Below are 17,666 nucleotides of genomic sequence, written 5' to 3'. Positions count from 1 at the left end.
CACAGATAATTGAAACCACAGAGTCTACTTAAATTCCACTCATCTCCATGATAGTCTGCTCAATCTTTTAAATGTAATAGGTTTCAATGTTGTTTACTTGTATTTATCTAGCTTTCTATAGTTAAAATTTAATATTTAAAACTATAAGTTCAGTACTAAACCACAAGCTATTAAGCAGATATTCACAACAATATCAATAATGTTAAGTGAAGATTTCTCACATGCCACAGGAAGTATTCAGGACTTTTTACAATGTCATTTATCTAATATCAATAAAGGTTATTGTTGCTCCTAACAATTGTCATTTCAGAATCTATACCCTATTGATTACAGGTTTTGGATGTGAGCCTTGGATTCAGATGAAGGCAAGTAATATAAATGAAATCCAGCTTGTGTGTAAATCCACAGGATGGTTCCCTGAACCAAGGATATACTGGGTTCCGGAGGATGAAGATAATTTAATACAAGCTGAAACAACATCACATCAAGACTCTACAGGTCTTGTGGACATCCAAAGCAGCATTGTAATAACAAGACAACCATCAAACCGGTTCACCTGTCATGTAAGAAATGAGCATCTGAAAACAGAACAAGAAGTAACAATCAGGATATCAGGTTTGTAAATTAAAACATTTGATATATCAAGGCAAAAGTAATTAAAACTCTATAATAAATTAAATCATCAACTTAATCATCTTGAAGATGCCATGTTATGCTAGGTCAGGAGAAGACAATATAGTCCTACCACTCTTATTTCAAGTTTGTTTCTGTTACAATCCTGCTTCCAGATAAGTTTAAACAAGAAATTTAACATTTTATACTATTGCTGGCCAACTCTGGATACTCAGGTTGATAATTTTTTTTATGTCACTCGCAATATCACATTTTTTTGTGATTTAACACCCAAACAAAACCATAAACTCCTTTCCTATTTTGGTTGATACTTTAAATTTGTAGAAGTTAAAATTGACAACATTTAAATGGTCCCTAAAGTGTTGACATAAATGAATAGTGCTGTATTGTCATTGATACCAATAATAATCTGTGTTATTGATGAAAGTGCTATGATTCAGGAATACTGCCTGAAGTGGGGTGGATTGAACATTCTGGTCAATATATGACCCAGTCCAAACATGCCCCATATTCCAGAAAAGCATTCAGGCGTGACTTGTTTCATACATAGCATGTTACCATACCTGAGTCCATTGCTTCTTTCTAATGTTGAAACTTCCTGTGCCTGAGAGTATTGTTGCTCAGTTAGCAAATGACTCAGAGAGACGTAGAGGGATAGGTGGTGTCGAAGAAGTGAGGTGACTGCAGAAGGACTTAGACAGGCAAGGACAATGGGAAAAGAAGTAGCAGATGAAATAGCCTGTGGAAAAGTGTGAGGTTATGCACTTTGATAGAAAGAATAGAGGCATAGACTATTTGTTAAATCAGTGAAATAATTGCACAGAGGCAGCCTTCGGTCACCGTCATCCTTTATTTACTGGTACACAGTGCACTGGCTGTGGCCAGCCAGCTCAGAGTCAGTCTTCAACTGAGGAGAGTCTCATCTTCTGGTTACTTCTTTTTAATTTTTTTTCAGCCATAAGGAGAATCACGTGAAGTCGAGTCGAGTTGACAGTCCAGAATCCAACTTCCTCTGACACAATACACTGGCTGTAGCCAACCAGTACAGCGTCAGTCACCTGAACTGAGGAGAGCTAATCTCCTAGTTATATATGTTTATTTTTAAGCACCCATGTTGTGTTCTCCTGGTTATATTTTTTCTTTCTTTTTCTTTTTTTTCCCCAACACCTATGTCACACATGTGCAGGTTTTTAAATCTTTAATTGTATTCCACCACCAGGAAGAAACACCCAAGTGGCCAGTGACAAGCAGTGCCCTTCACATCAAAGGGCAATGCTGTGTGATCAAACAGTGAAGGGGAGGGCAGGGATTAAATCAAAACAGAGTTGGAGGGGGAAATAAAACATTCCACTCAATGACTTTCCACGTGTAAGTAAAGGGTGACTTGGTGATGGGATACCAGCCACTGTGGAGTTATTTCAGTGAAGTGTCTTGAAACTTGAGACTAAGAGAAAAAAAACACTCCATTCCCTGCGGTGTCCACCTCTCCCTGAACAGCTCGAGGAAGTTGGTAGACGCCACGTGCTCCTTCTCCAAAGACACCCGGGCTCTAACGTAACCACGGAAGAGGGGCAGGCAGTCGGCCCTAACGATCCCCTCTACAGCCCGCTGCCTGGACCAGTTTATGGCCAGTTTGACCAGGCCCAGGAGCAGACCCACGAGGAGGTACTCTGACCTACCCTTCCCACTCCGCACTGGGTGCCCAAAGATCAGGAGTGTGGGACTGAAATGCAATCAAAAGCAGAGGCGAATGTTCTCTGGAAAACTAAACAGGAAGTGCAAACGCCCACACCCATGTATCCATGGTTCACAGACTCCAAAGCACCACAGAATAAGCAGTTGGGCTGAGAGTCCACGAAGCACTATAATCTGTGGTTGCATGGGACTGCCGCGTGCAGCACACACCACCACAGATCCCTGAGAGAAAGGGGAAGAGCTCCCACATAGCGAGCCATCCACAGGGGGATCCCCACGGCCTGGTGGCAAATGGGCATGCCAAGGCGTATCTGGACGGTGGATGGTGTGCAGCAGCTGTCTGTACAGGGCCCCCTAAAATATGTCTTTGAAGGGGACAAAACTAAAGTTCTGGAGGCAGCTCATGTTATTGGGCACAGGCTCCCACGGGAAGTATGGAACCTTGTACCCAATGTAAAATTCTGTGCGGGCAGCAGTAAGCGCAGTCGGGATTCCACCGCACACCTGAGCATCCTCCAACTGGTATACCACCGTTTTGATGCATTGAATGGCAATGTCCATGAATTGGATGTCTACTGTTGCCTTGTTCACTATATCCTGCGGCAGCTTCCAGCCCAGACTCCCACCACCCAGCACATCCCCAACCATGGTCACCCTCATGGCCACAGCCCTCCCTTCAATGACCACTTGAACCATGAGTACAGAGATGTGGATTCCTGAGCAACGGCTCCCTGACAGCCGCTACTCCTGCCGGAGGGTAGACGGGACACAATTCGACCATGTTCCAGACAGTCAGACAGTGATCAGGTCCTGGTAAAAGACAGGCAGCATCCTGAAGGCGACCTCCAAACCGTCACGGTCAATGAACAGGAGTTGCATGTCGTAGTTGAGGTTACGCACCTGGCGGAAAAAATACATCACCAGGATGCACCACCTAGGAAGAGGCTCAATGTAAAGGTAAAGGTATCGCTGCAAGGCCTGAAGGCAGAAAGTTGCTACCTGGTTGTGAATGCACACCAGCAACTGACTGCCCTCCTCAATAGGCACCCTGTGCCATCACCCAGTGCATCATTTTGTCCCAGAGAAGTGAACCAACGCTCTCTGGGTATCAGCGACAAAACCAGGAGGAGGGACCAAAGTGACCAGCCGGTACCACAGCATGGCAGCCACCAGCTGGTTTATGACCGTCATTTGACTCCTGTAAAATAGCACTCGGAGCAGTCCTGTCCAGCGGCCTAGGCGAGCCGAGAATTTAGCCTCCAGCTCCTGCCAGTTGGCCGGCCAGGATTCCTCAGCCGGGCTGAGGTAAACCCCCAGGTAGATGAGATGGGTGGTACTCCAGCTGAACCCCCGTAACTCCTCTGGCAGAGAGTCCACCTGGCATGGACCAACCAGTAGTCCGGAATATCTGGCGGAAGACGCTGCAGAGTACACCGCCTGGCAACACCCATCCTCCCCAGGGTCAGCCTGGTTGGTGAAAGTGAGAAGCACGTCATTAGCATAAGTTGAGAGGACTACTCCCGTGCCCGCGCCATGCAGAACCAGCCCCGACAACCTCCTCCACAAGAGGTGCAGGAAAGGTTCCACGCACAGGGAATACAGCTGGCCGGACAGGGGGCAGCCTTGACATACTTCTCTCCCGAAGCGAAGGGGCGCCGTCAGGGACCTGTTAACTTCAACCAGACACTCTGCGGCGGTGTACACAAGTCAGGTCTGGGCAACAAATTGCATCCCGAACCCAAAGGCCCGCAGAGACCTGAGCAGATACTCGTGATCAACCCTGGCGAATGCCTTCTCCTGGTCGAGAGACAGGAAGGCGCTTGGCAGACCAGCCCGTCGACAGAAATGGGTCAGGTCCCGGACCTGGTGGATGTTATTGTGTATCCTCTGGCCAAGGACAGTGCAGGACTGGTCTGGTTGAATCGTGTGGGCCAGAACAGAAGCCAGGCGAGAAGACAACTCCCCAGTGAAAATTTCGTAATCTGTGCCGAGAAGGGAGACCGGACACCAGAATAAATGTCCCTCTTCTTTGGTAGCAGAGTTATGACCACCCTGAGCCAAGAAAGGGGCAGCTCTCCGGCATTCAGACACTCCGCCAAGATGTCTCAGAATGCTCTGAAGAACTCCCACAGTCATAAAAGTCCCTCGCCCTTACCAGGAGTGCATCCAAGAGGTTTCTGACTCACTTTCACTCGTTGGGGTCCAGCCCAGGTGGGAGGTGTGCAGCCTGGGCCGACCAGTATACCAGCTCGAAGGAGCTCCAGCAGTTGAGTGCCAGTTGGGCTCTATCCTGGCGACTAGTGATGTCACATGGTGTGCGGGGTGTTCTAGCTAGGTGGATAAAGAATTGGTTGAGCAACAGGAGACAGAGAGTACTGGTTGAAGGGAGTTTCTTGAAATGGAGAAAGGTGACCAGTGGTGTTCCACAGGGGTCAGTGTTGAGGCCACTGTTGTTTATAATATACATAAATGATCTGGAAGAGGGCACTGTTGGTATGATCAACAAGTTTGCAGATGACACGAAGATTGGTGGAGTAGCAGAAAGCATAAGGGAATGTCAGAGAATACAGGAGGATATAGATAGACTGGAGAGTTGGGCAGAAAAGTGGCAGATGGATTTCAATCCAGACAAATGTGAGGTGATGCATTTAGGCAAGACTAATTCTAGGGCGAATTATACAATGAATGGAAGAGCCTTGGGAAATGTTCATGGTCAGAGAAATCTGGGAGTGCAGGTCCATTGTACCCTGAATGTTGCTGCACAGGTGGATAGAGTGATCAAGAAGACATATAGTATGCTTGCCTTCATTGGACGGGGTATTGAGTATAAGAGCTGGCAGGTCATGTTAAAATTGTACAAGACATTGGTTTGGTCACATTTAAAATACTGTGTACAGCTCTGGTTGCTACATTACCAAAAGGATGTGGACGCTTTGGAGAGGGTGCAGAGAAGGTTTACGAGGATGTTGCCTGGTATGGAGGGTGCTAGCTATGAAAAGAGGTTGAATAGGTTAGATTTATTTTCATTAGAAAAAAGGAGATGAGGGGGGACCTGATTGATGTTTACCAAATCATGAAGGGTATATACAGGGTGGATAGAGACAAGCTTTTTCCCAGGGTGAAGGATTCAATAATGAGAGGTCACTCTTTCAAGGTGAGACATGGAAGGTTTAAGAGGGATACATGGGGCAAGTACTTCACACAGAGTGTGGTTGGCGTTTGGAATGCATTGCCAGCAGAGGTGGTAGAGGCAGGCATGGTAGATTCATTTAAGATGTGTCTGGACAGATGCATGAGTAGGTGGGGAACAGAGGGATACAGATGCTTCAGATTTGTCGACAGGTTTAGATAGTAGATTTGGATTGGCTCAGGCTTGGAGGGCTGAAGTGCTCTTTGTTCTTTGACTTCAAGTTTCCTTGACAAATTCCTGGAGTTCCCTGAGGGGAATGAGGGGAAGTTTAGTGAGAGGCACCTGAGAGTCAAAAACGTCACTGGAGAGAGACTCCGCGTCATCCCCAGTGTTCACCACAAGCCCGAACCCTCCACCGGGAAGTCTCCCTTGGTCGCCGGCTTCTTTCCCCCACCAAGAGAGTGGGGGCTGGTCCGGCACCACTAACTGGCCTCAAACCCCTAGCTAATCCACTCCCAGGGTCACCGGTGGTAACCTCCTCTGTGCACCCCTTCTCGGAATGCCCTGAGGTTGGGTCATTGGGCGGCAGAGGCTCGGGGCACCACTCCTCTCCTGACACCGGGATGCCTGGCTGTCAGGAAAAAGGATCCTCTCCCAGTGCCAAGGTGCCTGGAAAAACTGTCTGGGAGTAAGGATAACACTATCCTCCCCTCCACCACCTAATGACCCAGGAGTATTTAAAATACTGTGGCCCACCCCAAAGTCCATGTTGGTTTCTTGGTCATCCCCCAGGGTCTGGTGGAATGGCAGCAGCAGAAGGACCTGATGCAGCCCCCAGGGGTTCAGGCAGGTTAGGCCGCGGTGCAGGACAAGTGGGATATGCTGTGGGCTCATCTGGGAAGGGACAGTGCCACTGGTGTGCCACCAGGATGTCTCTCCTCTCTGGGGGCAGCACCTCTTCCCCAGGGAGACACAGGCCCTCTCTTCCCCAGCCACCTTGGTCATGGGGCCTGAGGCTCCAACCCCAGTCTCTACCGAACCCTTCTTGCTGGGGGAAGCAGAGGGCAGGGATTGCCAGTTATGTCACTTCCTGTCCCACCCTTGGGATGACAGATGGTGGTGGGTGGGACAGCAGCCTCTCTTTCTGCCCAGGACCCAGCTTCACGACAACAGCAGCAGAAGCCCTAAGGTCAGAGCTGGGTTCTGGCTCAGTGGCGCAGGGCTCGGGAAGCTCCAGGCCAGGTATTGTGGGTTGGGCCTCAGGCGCAGGTTCCCCAGGAGTTGTCAGCATGGAGCAGGCATCAGTTACAGGGTCAAAGAGCATAGACTCCCTGGGGTTCAGGAACCGGGTCAGGGCATACGGATATTCTGGGGGAAGTGGGGGGAGAGGGGGTGGTCAACGGGGCAAGGTACAGGCACAGAATTGGAGGTGAGGTGGGGGTCAGTGTTCTCACGGCCACAGAGGCATTTTCACACCAGGATGGGGCAGGGTGAGGGTCCAATCCCAAAGGGGGGCTTGGGGTTCCATCCACGGGAGTGGGCTTGGCACGTTGTTTCTTCTTCCATGCCTTCTGTCCAGCCAGACACTCATCACCTCCCCACCAGAAGCTGAGGTACCAGTAATCCCTGCTGACTGGGCTTGTAGTGTGGTAGCACCACCCATGGCTGCTGGTGTTGGCTGGGGAGCATTCTGGGTGGGGCTGTTCTTTCTGATGTTCCCCACCTCATGGCACAAGTGGCACTGCATGCTGTCCACCGTCCAGAAGACGCAGTACGCAGCGCCTTCATGGAGGAGGGTAAATGAGCCCTCTGTAACCTCCTCCCGGGCCAGGTAAATAAACACCTGGTGTCAGAAGGAGTACACGTGTCAGAGGGTGGGGTCCTTCAGACCGGGCAGGAGTGGTTGGACACCTGACTGGATTTCCCCAAGTGTTTGAAGGTGGGGAAGAACAAGCTCACTGGCAATGAAGGGCAGGACGTTGGAAATCACAACACTCTGGGCTGTGACCTCCAATGGATCAACAGAGTGGAAAGTCCCACCCACAGCGAGCTCCTTCTGCACGGCCAGGTGGACGCCTAATTGATTCCAAGGAAGAATATGGCCTTCCCATACATGTGGGCTGCAGCGACAATGGCAAGTGGGCCAACCACACTATCCATGGCATTACTGCAAGCCTCAATGGTCATGGTGGGATGGGGATAGGCCTTAACCCCCAGGCGTTTAGTCAGGTGCCTGACGGGGGTCAGGTTTGTAGCTGGACCTGGAGCAGCTGAGCCTAGCACAGCAGCTACCCAGGCATAGGTGCAGCTTGGTCCTGTGGACTTGGGGCTCGCCATCCTGTGCTGCTGGGTGGTATACTGGATGGCCCAGGCATTAGCAACAGTCTCCAGTGTTGTCGGGCCCCAAGCAGCAGCAGTGGAGGCAGGCCCCAGGCAACAGCAACAGGCCCAGTGTAGCTGGGGTTCAGGCGGCAGGAGCAACAGCAGCAGCAACAGGCCCAGGTCAGTTAGGGTCAGCAGCAGCAGTGGTGGTGATGGCAGCTGCCTGTGCAGCTGAGCATAGCTCAAAGTAAAGAAAAAATAACAAAAAAAAAGCAAAGAAACAAATATCTTCCCTACACAAGAGGAAAAAAAAGAAACTCTCCTCCTCAATAGCAACAGGAACACACTGACTGTGGTCCAGCCAGCACACAGTCAGTCTCCGAAACTGAGGTAACTCTAAATCTCCTGGTTTGAGATTTTTTCTTCCTCCGGTTTTTTTTAATTCAGCAGACAGAATAAAACACAGTTGACAAAAAAAACATTATATACAGGGGAAAGGGCAGCAAAGCCAAACTCCAAACCCCACTTTTCAACCAGTTTTCAGGGAGATAAGGAGAAACCTCAAATCCCACTTCCATTTTGCACAAAGATAACAGTAGCAAACACAGGCAAGACAGTCCAATCAAATGAGAAACAGTGCATAGAGTACAGACCCAATATAGCTGTTAAAAAAATACACCTGAAACCCGTCCACACCACATACTGATCAGATCGCCCTTGGCTCGCCTTCCTGCAGGACAGTTGGCTTTCTGGTCTCTGGCCACCATGCGTATTGACTGACCCTCTCCAGGCCTGCTTTCTTCAAGGCTGGTCGTCGACCACTCAGCTCCCTGTTGCCCTGCGTACTGACCGGACTACCCTGGGCCAGTTTCCTACAAGATAGTTGTTGGCGAACTCGTCTCCGGCTGCCCTGCGTACTCACTGACCCTCCCCAGCCCACTTTCCTCTCGGATGGACGTTGGTCACCTGCTCCCGGTCGCCCTGCATACTAACCAAACCACCCCTGACTTGCTTTCCTACAGTCAGGCTGTAGGCCTTCCAGTACCCGGCCGCCCCACGTACTGATTGACCCTTTTTGCTGACCAGCGTTCCTATAGACCGGCCATCAGCTGTCCGGCTCCCAGCCTCCCTGCATACTGACCGGTCCTCCCTCGGTCAGCCTTCCTACAGGCTGCTGTCGGCTGTCTGGCTCAGCCTCCCCGCATACTGACCGGTCTGCCCTATACAGGCTTTCCCGCAAAGATGCTATAAGTTGCTTGTCCTGCCCACCTGACATACTGACATGGTCCTCCTGACCCGCCTTCCTCCTGGCCGGTCATCAACTTTACAGCCCCCTGCCAGCACATGTACTAGCTGCACCCCCCCCCAACTAATCCCTTGACCAGCTTTCCTACAAGAATGCTGTCTGTTGCCTACCCCCCAGCCACCCTGCATATTAACAGACTCCCCAACCGTCCACTCCCCCTGCTTTCCACAGGTCAATCACTGACCCTCCAGCTCCTAGCCACCCCATGTACTGATTAGTCCACTCTGGCCCACACAAACAATTAATTACAAAACCCACATACAGGAACAGAATTCACAAAATCCACAATACAATTTCCAGTACAAAAGCATAATCCACACCCAAACTCCAGGATGTAGCAAATGCTAACCTCCCAGCACACATACAGGTGTTCAGTCTCCATAGTGGCCTGGCCCTTCCAGGGAGAACCAGGCCCACTCTCAAGAATACTGTACATTGTGAAGCTGCAGTTAACACATGGGGGTTTGGTCCAGTCCCAAAGGCAGAGTCCACACCACAGCTTCAGGTGTTCAATCTTCAAAGGCCTGGTCCAGCCAAAGGACCAGGCCCACAAACAGGAACACAGTACATTGTAAAGGTGCAGTTAACTCACAGTCCACTCCAGGATGCAGCATCCACTCCACAATGCAGCAAGTGCTCACCTCCCAGCACGCACACAGGTGTTCAGTCTTTACAGAGGCCTAGTTCTAGGGTCAGGCCTACCCACAGGAATAGCTCATGTGGAAAGTTGTATTTTCCGACAAGGGCTCAGATCAAACACCAAAAAACAGTGAAGACACATACAAAAAAAACCCAAAGAAAACTGGAGTCCAAACCCTGCAACAAAATCAACATTATCCTGTTCTCAAAGTAAAAGAGTCACCAACCAATTTCCTAATGAGAACTGAATTATACCTGAAACACATTGACTGTGTGGATCAGGCAGTTTAGAAATCAGTCCTCAATAAAAAAGGAATACCAAACTGGCGAAACAATTCAGCCAGTTCAGGAATCAGGCTCCCCCCTGCTAAAAAAACAGAAACCAACAGCAGCAGCAACACACTGACTGTGGCACCAGCCAGCACAGATTCAATCCTCTAAACTGAGGTGACTCTAAATCTCCTGGTTAGATTTGTTTTCCCCTGGAAAAGGGGAAAGGAAAAGAAACTCTCCTCCTCAAAACACAGAAACCAACAGTAGTACTAACTCTTCTAGTTAGATTGGCCAGCCAAGGCTTTCCTGTTTGGCCCAGTTAACAGCTTCAATTAAGAACCTTGTCCACAAGATCCAACTCGTTCCGATCACTACAATGGGAAAAGGCTTTGGAAATCTGAAGTACAAAGGGATTTAGAAGTTCTATATCTGAGTCTCTTAAGTATTAACATGCAGGTTCAGTTGGCAGTTAGGTAGGAAAGTGCAAGATCAATTCTGAAGTAGGGACTCAAAATGTTAACTCTGCATTCTTTCCACAGATGCTGTCAGATCTGAGCTTTTCCAGCAATATCTGCTTTTTTATTTCTGATTTCCAGCAACATCAGTTTTTGGTTTTTCTGCAATGTTCGCATTCATTTTGAGAGGGCTAGCATACAAGAGCAGGGATGACTGCTGAGGCTATTTAAGGCCCTAGTCAGACTGCATTTGAAATATTGCAAGTAGTTTTGGACCATGTATCTAAAGAAGGATGTGCTGGTCTTGGAGGGGATCCAGAGGAAGTTCATAAGAATGATCCAGGGAATAAAGGGCTGGTCACGTGAGGAGCAGCTGAGGAATCTGGGCATGTATCCTTGGAGTTTAGAAGGATGAAGATTGAATCTTACAGAATACTGAGAACCTGGATAGAGTGGATAGGGAGAAGATGTTTCCACTAGTCGGAGAGACTAGAATCCAAAAGCACGGTCTCAGCATGAAAGGCTGACTCTTTCAAACTGATATGAGGGGGCGTTTCTTCAGCCAGTGGGTGGTGAATCTGTTGAACTCATTGTACGGAGGGCTGCGGAGGCAAGTCATTGAGTGTGTTAAAACAAAGATAGGTTCTTGATTAGTCAGGGGATCAAAGGTTATTGGAAGGAGGCAGGAAAATCTATTTGGGAAATGTATCAGCCATGATTGAATGTCAGAGCAGACTTGATGGACCGAATGACCAAACAGCCTAGTAGTTTCATTGCTGACTATCTAGAGACACCAGGAATGATCTGGAGATTCAGGTTCAAATCGGCAAATAGTGGAATTTGGAAAATCAATAACAAATCTGGAATTAAGAATATGAAACTGATGTTGATTGTCAGAAAAACCCATGTGGTTCAGTGATGCCCTGGAGGGAAGCAAACTACTATTCTTACCTGGTCTGGCTGACGTGCCTCATGATTCAGAGCAATGTGGTTAACTCTTAATTATCTTCTGGGCAATTAGAGATGAGTAATGCATGTTGGTCTAGCCAGTGACACCTGCACCCTGTCAATGAATAATAAAAAAAATTGTTTAGCAGGTTGAGGTGGATGAGAGCCATTGAGTCGAGCGATGGAAGGAATAGTGACAATTGTAGTCCATGAGCCTCGGTGGAGATAATGTCCAGTGACAGAGTTAGAATGGTGGCTCAGTGAGCATGAGATAGCAAAGAAAAGATAGTGGCACTTATTGCTGTGAAGCACAGCAGATCATTATGCTTCATCCTGCACTGCTATCCATTACACTTCATTCAGGATATTGCTGTAAACGGGTTGCTAACATCAGTCTCAGCTAGCAGATGGCATGGCTTCTGTACCACTTCGCCCTGCAGCACCTCCATGTCCCTGTCAGCTAACTGAGGAGCTAATTTGTGTTTCTGGGCCAATTCGATGGGGAAAGTGGTGCAGACCCACAGTGTAAACAATAGCTCTTGGCTGAAGTGATGTGGAGTTGGGGGTTAAAAGTGGTGTCAGTGGAATGAACTTTGCAACAAGCTATAAGCAGTGAGTATCTCTGCCTGTCCTATTCATGATTCTGAGATGGGCATTGGAGAGGCCATAGTGGCGAACCAGACATGAATCTCATTTCAAAAAAAGCTTAAAAATGGAAAAAATTCAATTTGATATTTGCTTTTTTGGGTGGGTTCAGAATGAAAGGACACAGTTTTATAATTAGGCGTCTCCCTTTTTGGACAGCCGATGAGAAGAAATCTTTTCTCTCAGAGCATTGGGCAACTTTGGAGCCCTTTACGTCAGAATGTATTGAGGGTGGCGGTCATTGAATGTACTGAAGACAGAGGTTGATAGATTCTTGTTAGATAGGAGACTAAATGGTTATTGGTGACAGATGGGAATGTCGAATTTGGAACCCAAATAGATCAGGCAGGATCATTGGGAATGTTGGAGCAAGCCTGAGGGGGCCAAATGGCTGTCTTCTGCTCCTAATTCACGATGAAGGGCTTTTACCCGAAACGTCGATTTTCCTGCTCCTCGGATGCTGCCTGAACTGCTGTGCTTTTCCAGCACCATTCTAATCTAGATCCTAATTCATGTTTACAATCTCTGCAGCAACCATTCTTTCTCCTCTTCTTTTTCCTCTCATGCCATCAATCTAAGTTTGAGAATTCTAGCCCACGACTACACTCCGAGATGCTCTCAGATAAACTCAGTAAGGCTGCTGCTTCCTTTGCAGATACAACCCAAACTACTCACATTCCCCTCTCTTCCCCTCACCAGGGGTGAACCATATTTTCCTATCCTGTTCAAGCTACCCAGCAAGGCTGCCTCATATTCTGCCAGTGTACCAACGCCAAACTGTATTCAAACCTCTCCTTGGCACCTGGGGAGTGTAAACAGTATCAGTGAAATAAATCTGGAATAGATAGCTGGTCTGAGTAATCTGATGATGATAGGAGCAGATTGTCATAAAAACCCACCTGGCTTACTAATATTTGTTTGAGACGGAATTCTGCTGTTCTTACTGGATCTGGTCTCTACATGACTTTTGGCAAACAGCAATAGGTCTCCATTTTGTATCTCAGACAGCTGGGCAGTGTAGGGTAGAACTGGAACTTACAACTTTTATTTAAAGACACTCATGACAAATGGCTAATTGAGAAACCATAGTTTCAGCCTTTTCCCATGGATACACAATTAATACCCACTATCTGAGCATTACTAAACACCTAATTAATACAAAATTTGTTATGGTCAATGCAGTGGCTTATCACAACCTAGTGTATAAAATAACCTCTTCCTCACATCCTCCATGCACATCTTGACCGAAATTGTGTATCATCGGCCCCAAGTCTACGCATGATTAACTTTTTATAAAATTCACTCACATGAGCATGCTGGCTGGCAGCATTTATTGCCTGTCCCTTGTTGCCCTTGAGAGGTGGTGGTGAACTGCTGCAGTCCACATACTGTAGGTTAATCCATGATGCTGTTAGGCAGGGATTTTGAGGAGTTAAATGTATCTAGACAAATACATGAATGGGCAGGGAGTAAAAGGCCTTAGAAATTAGACGACAGGTTTTGATAGAGGATCTGGATCGGTGCAGGCTTGGAGGGCTGAGAGGCCTGTTCCTGTGCTGTAATGTTCTTTGTTCTTTGAATGAGAAGGGGATTTGAAATGCGTAGTGACCCACAAGGTCAGGCTGGCTAAGATACTCGGTAAAATGTGCCCTCAGTTTACATTTAGTCTCACCGATGAAGATAGGACCACATTTGGAGCACCGGACAGAGTAAACTAGGTTGGAGGAGAGGCAGGTTAACCTCTGTCTCACTTGGAAGGACTGTTAAGGGTCCTGGATGGAGGTGAGGTGGGTTGTGTGCCAGCAGGTTTTACATCTTTTACATTTGCAGGTAAATGTTCCAAGGGAGCTTTGGAGGAGCTTGGTGGGGAGAGTGGTGTGAATCAAGGAATGACAAAGGGAGTGGTCCTTGCGGAAGGCAGTGAGGTGGGAGGGAAAAATGTTCTTGGTGACAGGGTCTTGTTGGAGTTGGCAGAAGTGTTTAAGGATGATACGTTGGATGTGGATGCTGATGGGGTAGCATTTATGTTCCAGAAGGGTTTTTACAACTTTGTAATGGTTTTCACCATGAAGCTAATTTTTGTTCAATTTAAATTTCCCTATCTCCCATGGTTGGATTCAGTTTCGTGCCCCAAAACAGTGGGTTCAGGATTATTAGGCAAGTGACAATGACATTATGCCACTGCGTCATGTTATCTGATGTCTGATTATAACCTCTCTTTGCCAATTTCTTCATTACATTTTCTCAATTTGTTTCCTTCTTGACTCGGAGGTGCTGGTGTTGGACTGGGGTGGATAAAGTTAAAAATCACACAGCACCAGATTATAATCCAATAGATTTATTTGGGAGTACTAGCTTTTGGAGCGTCACTCCTTCATCAGGTGATTGTGGAGGTTAAGATCATGCTATAAATTCTGTGAGCATAAACCTGTTGTGATTTTTAATTTTGTTTTCCTCTTGAGTGAATTGTGAGCATTGCAATTATGAGCATTTGTTCCCCATCCTCAGTTGCCCTTGAAATGGTTAAATGCCCTCTGAAACATCCAATGGAGCGAGTGTTGTGAGTCTGAGGTCGCACATAGGCCAGACTGGCTTATGACAGCAGACTTTCTCCACAAAAGAGCATTAGTGAGTCTGATGGGTTTTTACAACAAACAACTGATTCAATAGTCAACTTTTGACTAATTTTTGGCACTGCATATTATTAAATTAATATTTAACTATCTGCCATGGTAAAGAACATTATGCTGTGTCCCTGGATTTGTAGTGCAGTGACATTGCCATCATGTCATTACCTCCCCCATACAACATTTCATCTGGTTCACACTTGAAGAATTCACCTGGCATCATTTATGCATCCTCTTTAATTTTGTTTCATCATCTTGTCTCCCTCCCTCACATTCCTGAAAGTTCTGTCAATGGTTTCCTGACGTTATTTCATTGTTGGAGTGCCCACAGCATGGACCTGAAATACCTTCTATAAAGTGCCCCATTTTTTCCAGAATAGACTTTCCTATTAGTCATTGGTTCCATTTTATTTTGATAATATCCCATTTCATCCCATTCGAATCCCTTGTGGTAGGTTCAGTCAATGTTATACTTAGAATGCACTTCAGTTTGTTCCTTGCTCTCCTCCATTGTAATTCTAAAACTTACAAACCCCGCTATTTACCCAAATGGTCCCCATAGATACATGGTCCACTTGACCCATGTCATTGACCAGGCTGTATTGAGTAACTCCTTCTTCCTGGCTGGACAAAGAACATACTGATCAAGAAAAGTTTCCAAAACATTTTCAGAAATTTCCCCCCCTTATGTTTGGGGAGTGAAATTACCACTCCCTTCCGCACCCCCACCCCTCAATATCACCAATACTACGGATTCAATTCTTGCCTCGGGCAACTGTTGTGTGGAGTTTGCACATTCTCCCCGTGTCTGCTTGGGTTTCCTCAAGGTGCTCCGGTTTCCTCCCACAGTCCAAAAATGTGCAGATTAGGTGAATTGGCCAAGCTAAATTGCCCGTAGTGTTAGATGAAGGGGTAAATGCAGGGAAATGGGTCTGGGTGGGTTGCTCTTCGGAAGGTCGGTGTGGATTTGCTGGGCCGAAGGGCCTGTTTCCACACTGTAAGTAAACTAATCAATTATTTTGTCTCTGTTTTGATCATCCTTCCTAATTACCTCCTCCTTTCATTTTGAGTGTAATTTAAAGTCATGTACATCAAATGTCCTGTATTTGCTGAAGTGAAACTTCCAGATTTTATGAAGCTAAGAATTGCAGAGTTGTAAATGTTTAGTTATGAAAATAAAATCCAACTGACAGTGCAGAATTTACAATCTATCACATTGTTGCAAGGATTGAGCTGCTTCAAAAGTTCTGCATGATTAAAATCATTCTGGCAATAAAATGAGGGTCACACTAGGAAAAGTTTTGAGAAACACTGGTATGTCCTGCAAGTAATATCATTACTCTTTACAGGTGATATCTTCCCTTCTGCTCCTGTTTGGCTGGCACCATTGCTCGTGACTATTTGTCTTCTTATTGTAGCCATTACTGCTGTGATTTATTGGAATTTGAAACAACATCTGCACATCAAAGGTATGTTCTCTGTGTAACAGTGACAAACAACAAATAGATACAAGGAGAAAGTGAGGACTGCAGATGCTGGAAGTAGCAAGTTGAAAAGTGTGGTGCTGGAAAAACTCAGCAGACCAGGCAGCATCCAAAGAGCAGGAGAATCGACTTTTCGGGTATAAGCTCTGCTTCAGGAATGAGACTGGTGTGCCAAGCGGACTGAGATAAAAGGTCAGTGGGGGGGGGGAATTTGGGGAAGTCGCGCTGGGAATACGACAGGCGGAAGAAGGTGAGAGTGAGGGTGATAGTCATGAGGGGACCTCATAGTCCCACAACCCCCCCACCGCCCATTTCTATCTCCTGCCTAAAATCCACAAACCCGACTGCCCCGGCCGACCCATTGTCTCAGCCTGCTCCTGCCCCACTGAATCATCTCTGCATACCTCAACACTGTCCTGTCCCCCTTAGTCCAAGAACTCTCCACCTACGTTCGGGACACCACCCACGCCCTCCACCTCCTCCATGATTTTTGCTTCCCCGGTCCCCAACGCCTTATCTTCACGATGGACATCCAGTCCCTATACACTTCCATCCGCCATCACAAAGGTCTCCAAGCCCTCCACTTCTTCCTTTCCTGCCGACCCAACCAGTACCCTTCCAATGACACCCACCTTCAACTGACTGAACTGGTCCTCACTCTTAACAACTTCTCCTTCCAATCCTCCCACTTCCTCCAAACCAAAGGATAGCCATGGGCACCCTCATGGGCCCAGCTGTGCCTGCCTCTTCGTCGGATATATGGAACAGTCCATCTTCCGCAGCTACGCTGGCACCATCCCCCACCTTTTCTTCCGCTACATCGATGATCGTATTGCCGCTACCTCGTGCTCCTACGATGAGGTTGAACAGTTCATCCACTTTACTAACACCTTCCACTCTGACCTCAAATTTACCTGGACCGTCTCAGACTTCTCCCTCCCCTTCCTAGATCTCTCCATTTCTATCTCGGGCGACTGACTCAACACAGACATTTACTACAAACCGACCAACTCCCACAGCTACCTAGATTACACCTCCTCCCACCCTGCCCCCTGTACAAACGTCATCCCATATTCCCAATTCCTTCGCCTCTGCCATATCTGCTCCCAGGAGGAACAATTCCACTAACGAACAGCACAAATGGCCTCCTTCTTCAAAGACCGCAATTTCCCCTCCAACGTGGTCTATGATGCTCTCCACTGCATCTCCTCCACTTCCCGCACCTTCGCCCTTGAACCCCGCCCCTCCAATGGCCACCAGGACAGAACCCCACTGGTCCTCACCTTCTACCCCACCAACCTTTGGATACATCGTATTATCCGTCGTCATTTCTGCCACCTCCAAACAGACCCCACCACCAGGGATATATTTCCCTCTCCACCCCAATCAGTGTCCTGAGAGACCACTCCCTCCGCAACTCCCTCGTCAGGTCCACACCCCCCACCAACCCAACTTCCACTCCCAGCACCTTCCCCTGCAACTGCAAGAAGTGCAAAACTTGCGCCCACA

General features: G+C 47.6%; 2 protein-coding genes across 7 annotated transcripts in view; both read left to right on the top strand.

Moving 5' to 3' along the window:
- Positions 1 to 17,666, top strand: part of LOC122541488 (zinc-binding protein A33-like) — a 492,570-nt gene that overhangs the window by 260,845 nt on the left and 214,059 nt on the right. The gene's annotated exons all lie outside the window — the stretch shown is intronic.
- LOC122541485 (butyrophilin subfamily 1 member A1-like) overlaps positions 1 to 17,666 on the top strand; it is a 75,062-nt gene that overhangs the window by 24,559 nt on the left and 32,837 nt on the right. For 4 of the 6 annotated variants that reach the window (XM_043678292.1, XM_043678293.1, XM_043678290.1 and 1 more), the window contains exons 4-5: positions 334 to 615; positions 16,023 to 16,142. In XM_043678292.1, coding sequence (XP_043534227.1) covers positions 334 to 615; positions 16,023 to 16,142 — 402 coding nt within the window. The remainder of the gene's footprint in view (positions 1 to 333; positions 616 to 16,022; positions 16,143 to 17,666) is intronic. The other 2 variants (XM_043678294.1, XM_043678295.1) reach the window with 2 other exon arrangements.

The sequence above is a fragment of the Chiloscyllium plagiosum genome, chromosome 37, assembly GCF_004010195.1.
Source record: "Chiloscyllium plagiosum isolate BGI_BamShark_2017 chromosome 37, ASM401019v2, whole genome shotgun sequence".
Lineage (NCBI taxonomy): Eukaryota > Metazoa > Chordata > Chondrichthyes > Orectolobiformes > Hemiscylliidae > Chiloscyllium > Chiloscyllium plagiosum.
Note: the sequence above shows the minus strand (reverse complement) of the source record. Positions and strands in the feature narration are given on the sequence as shown.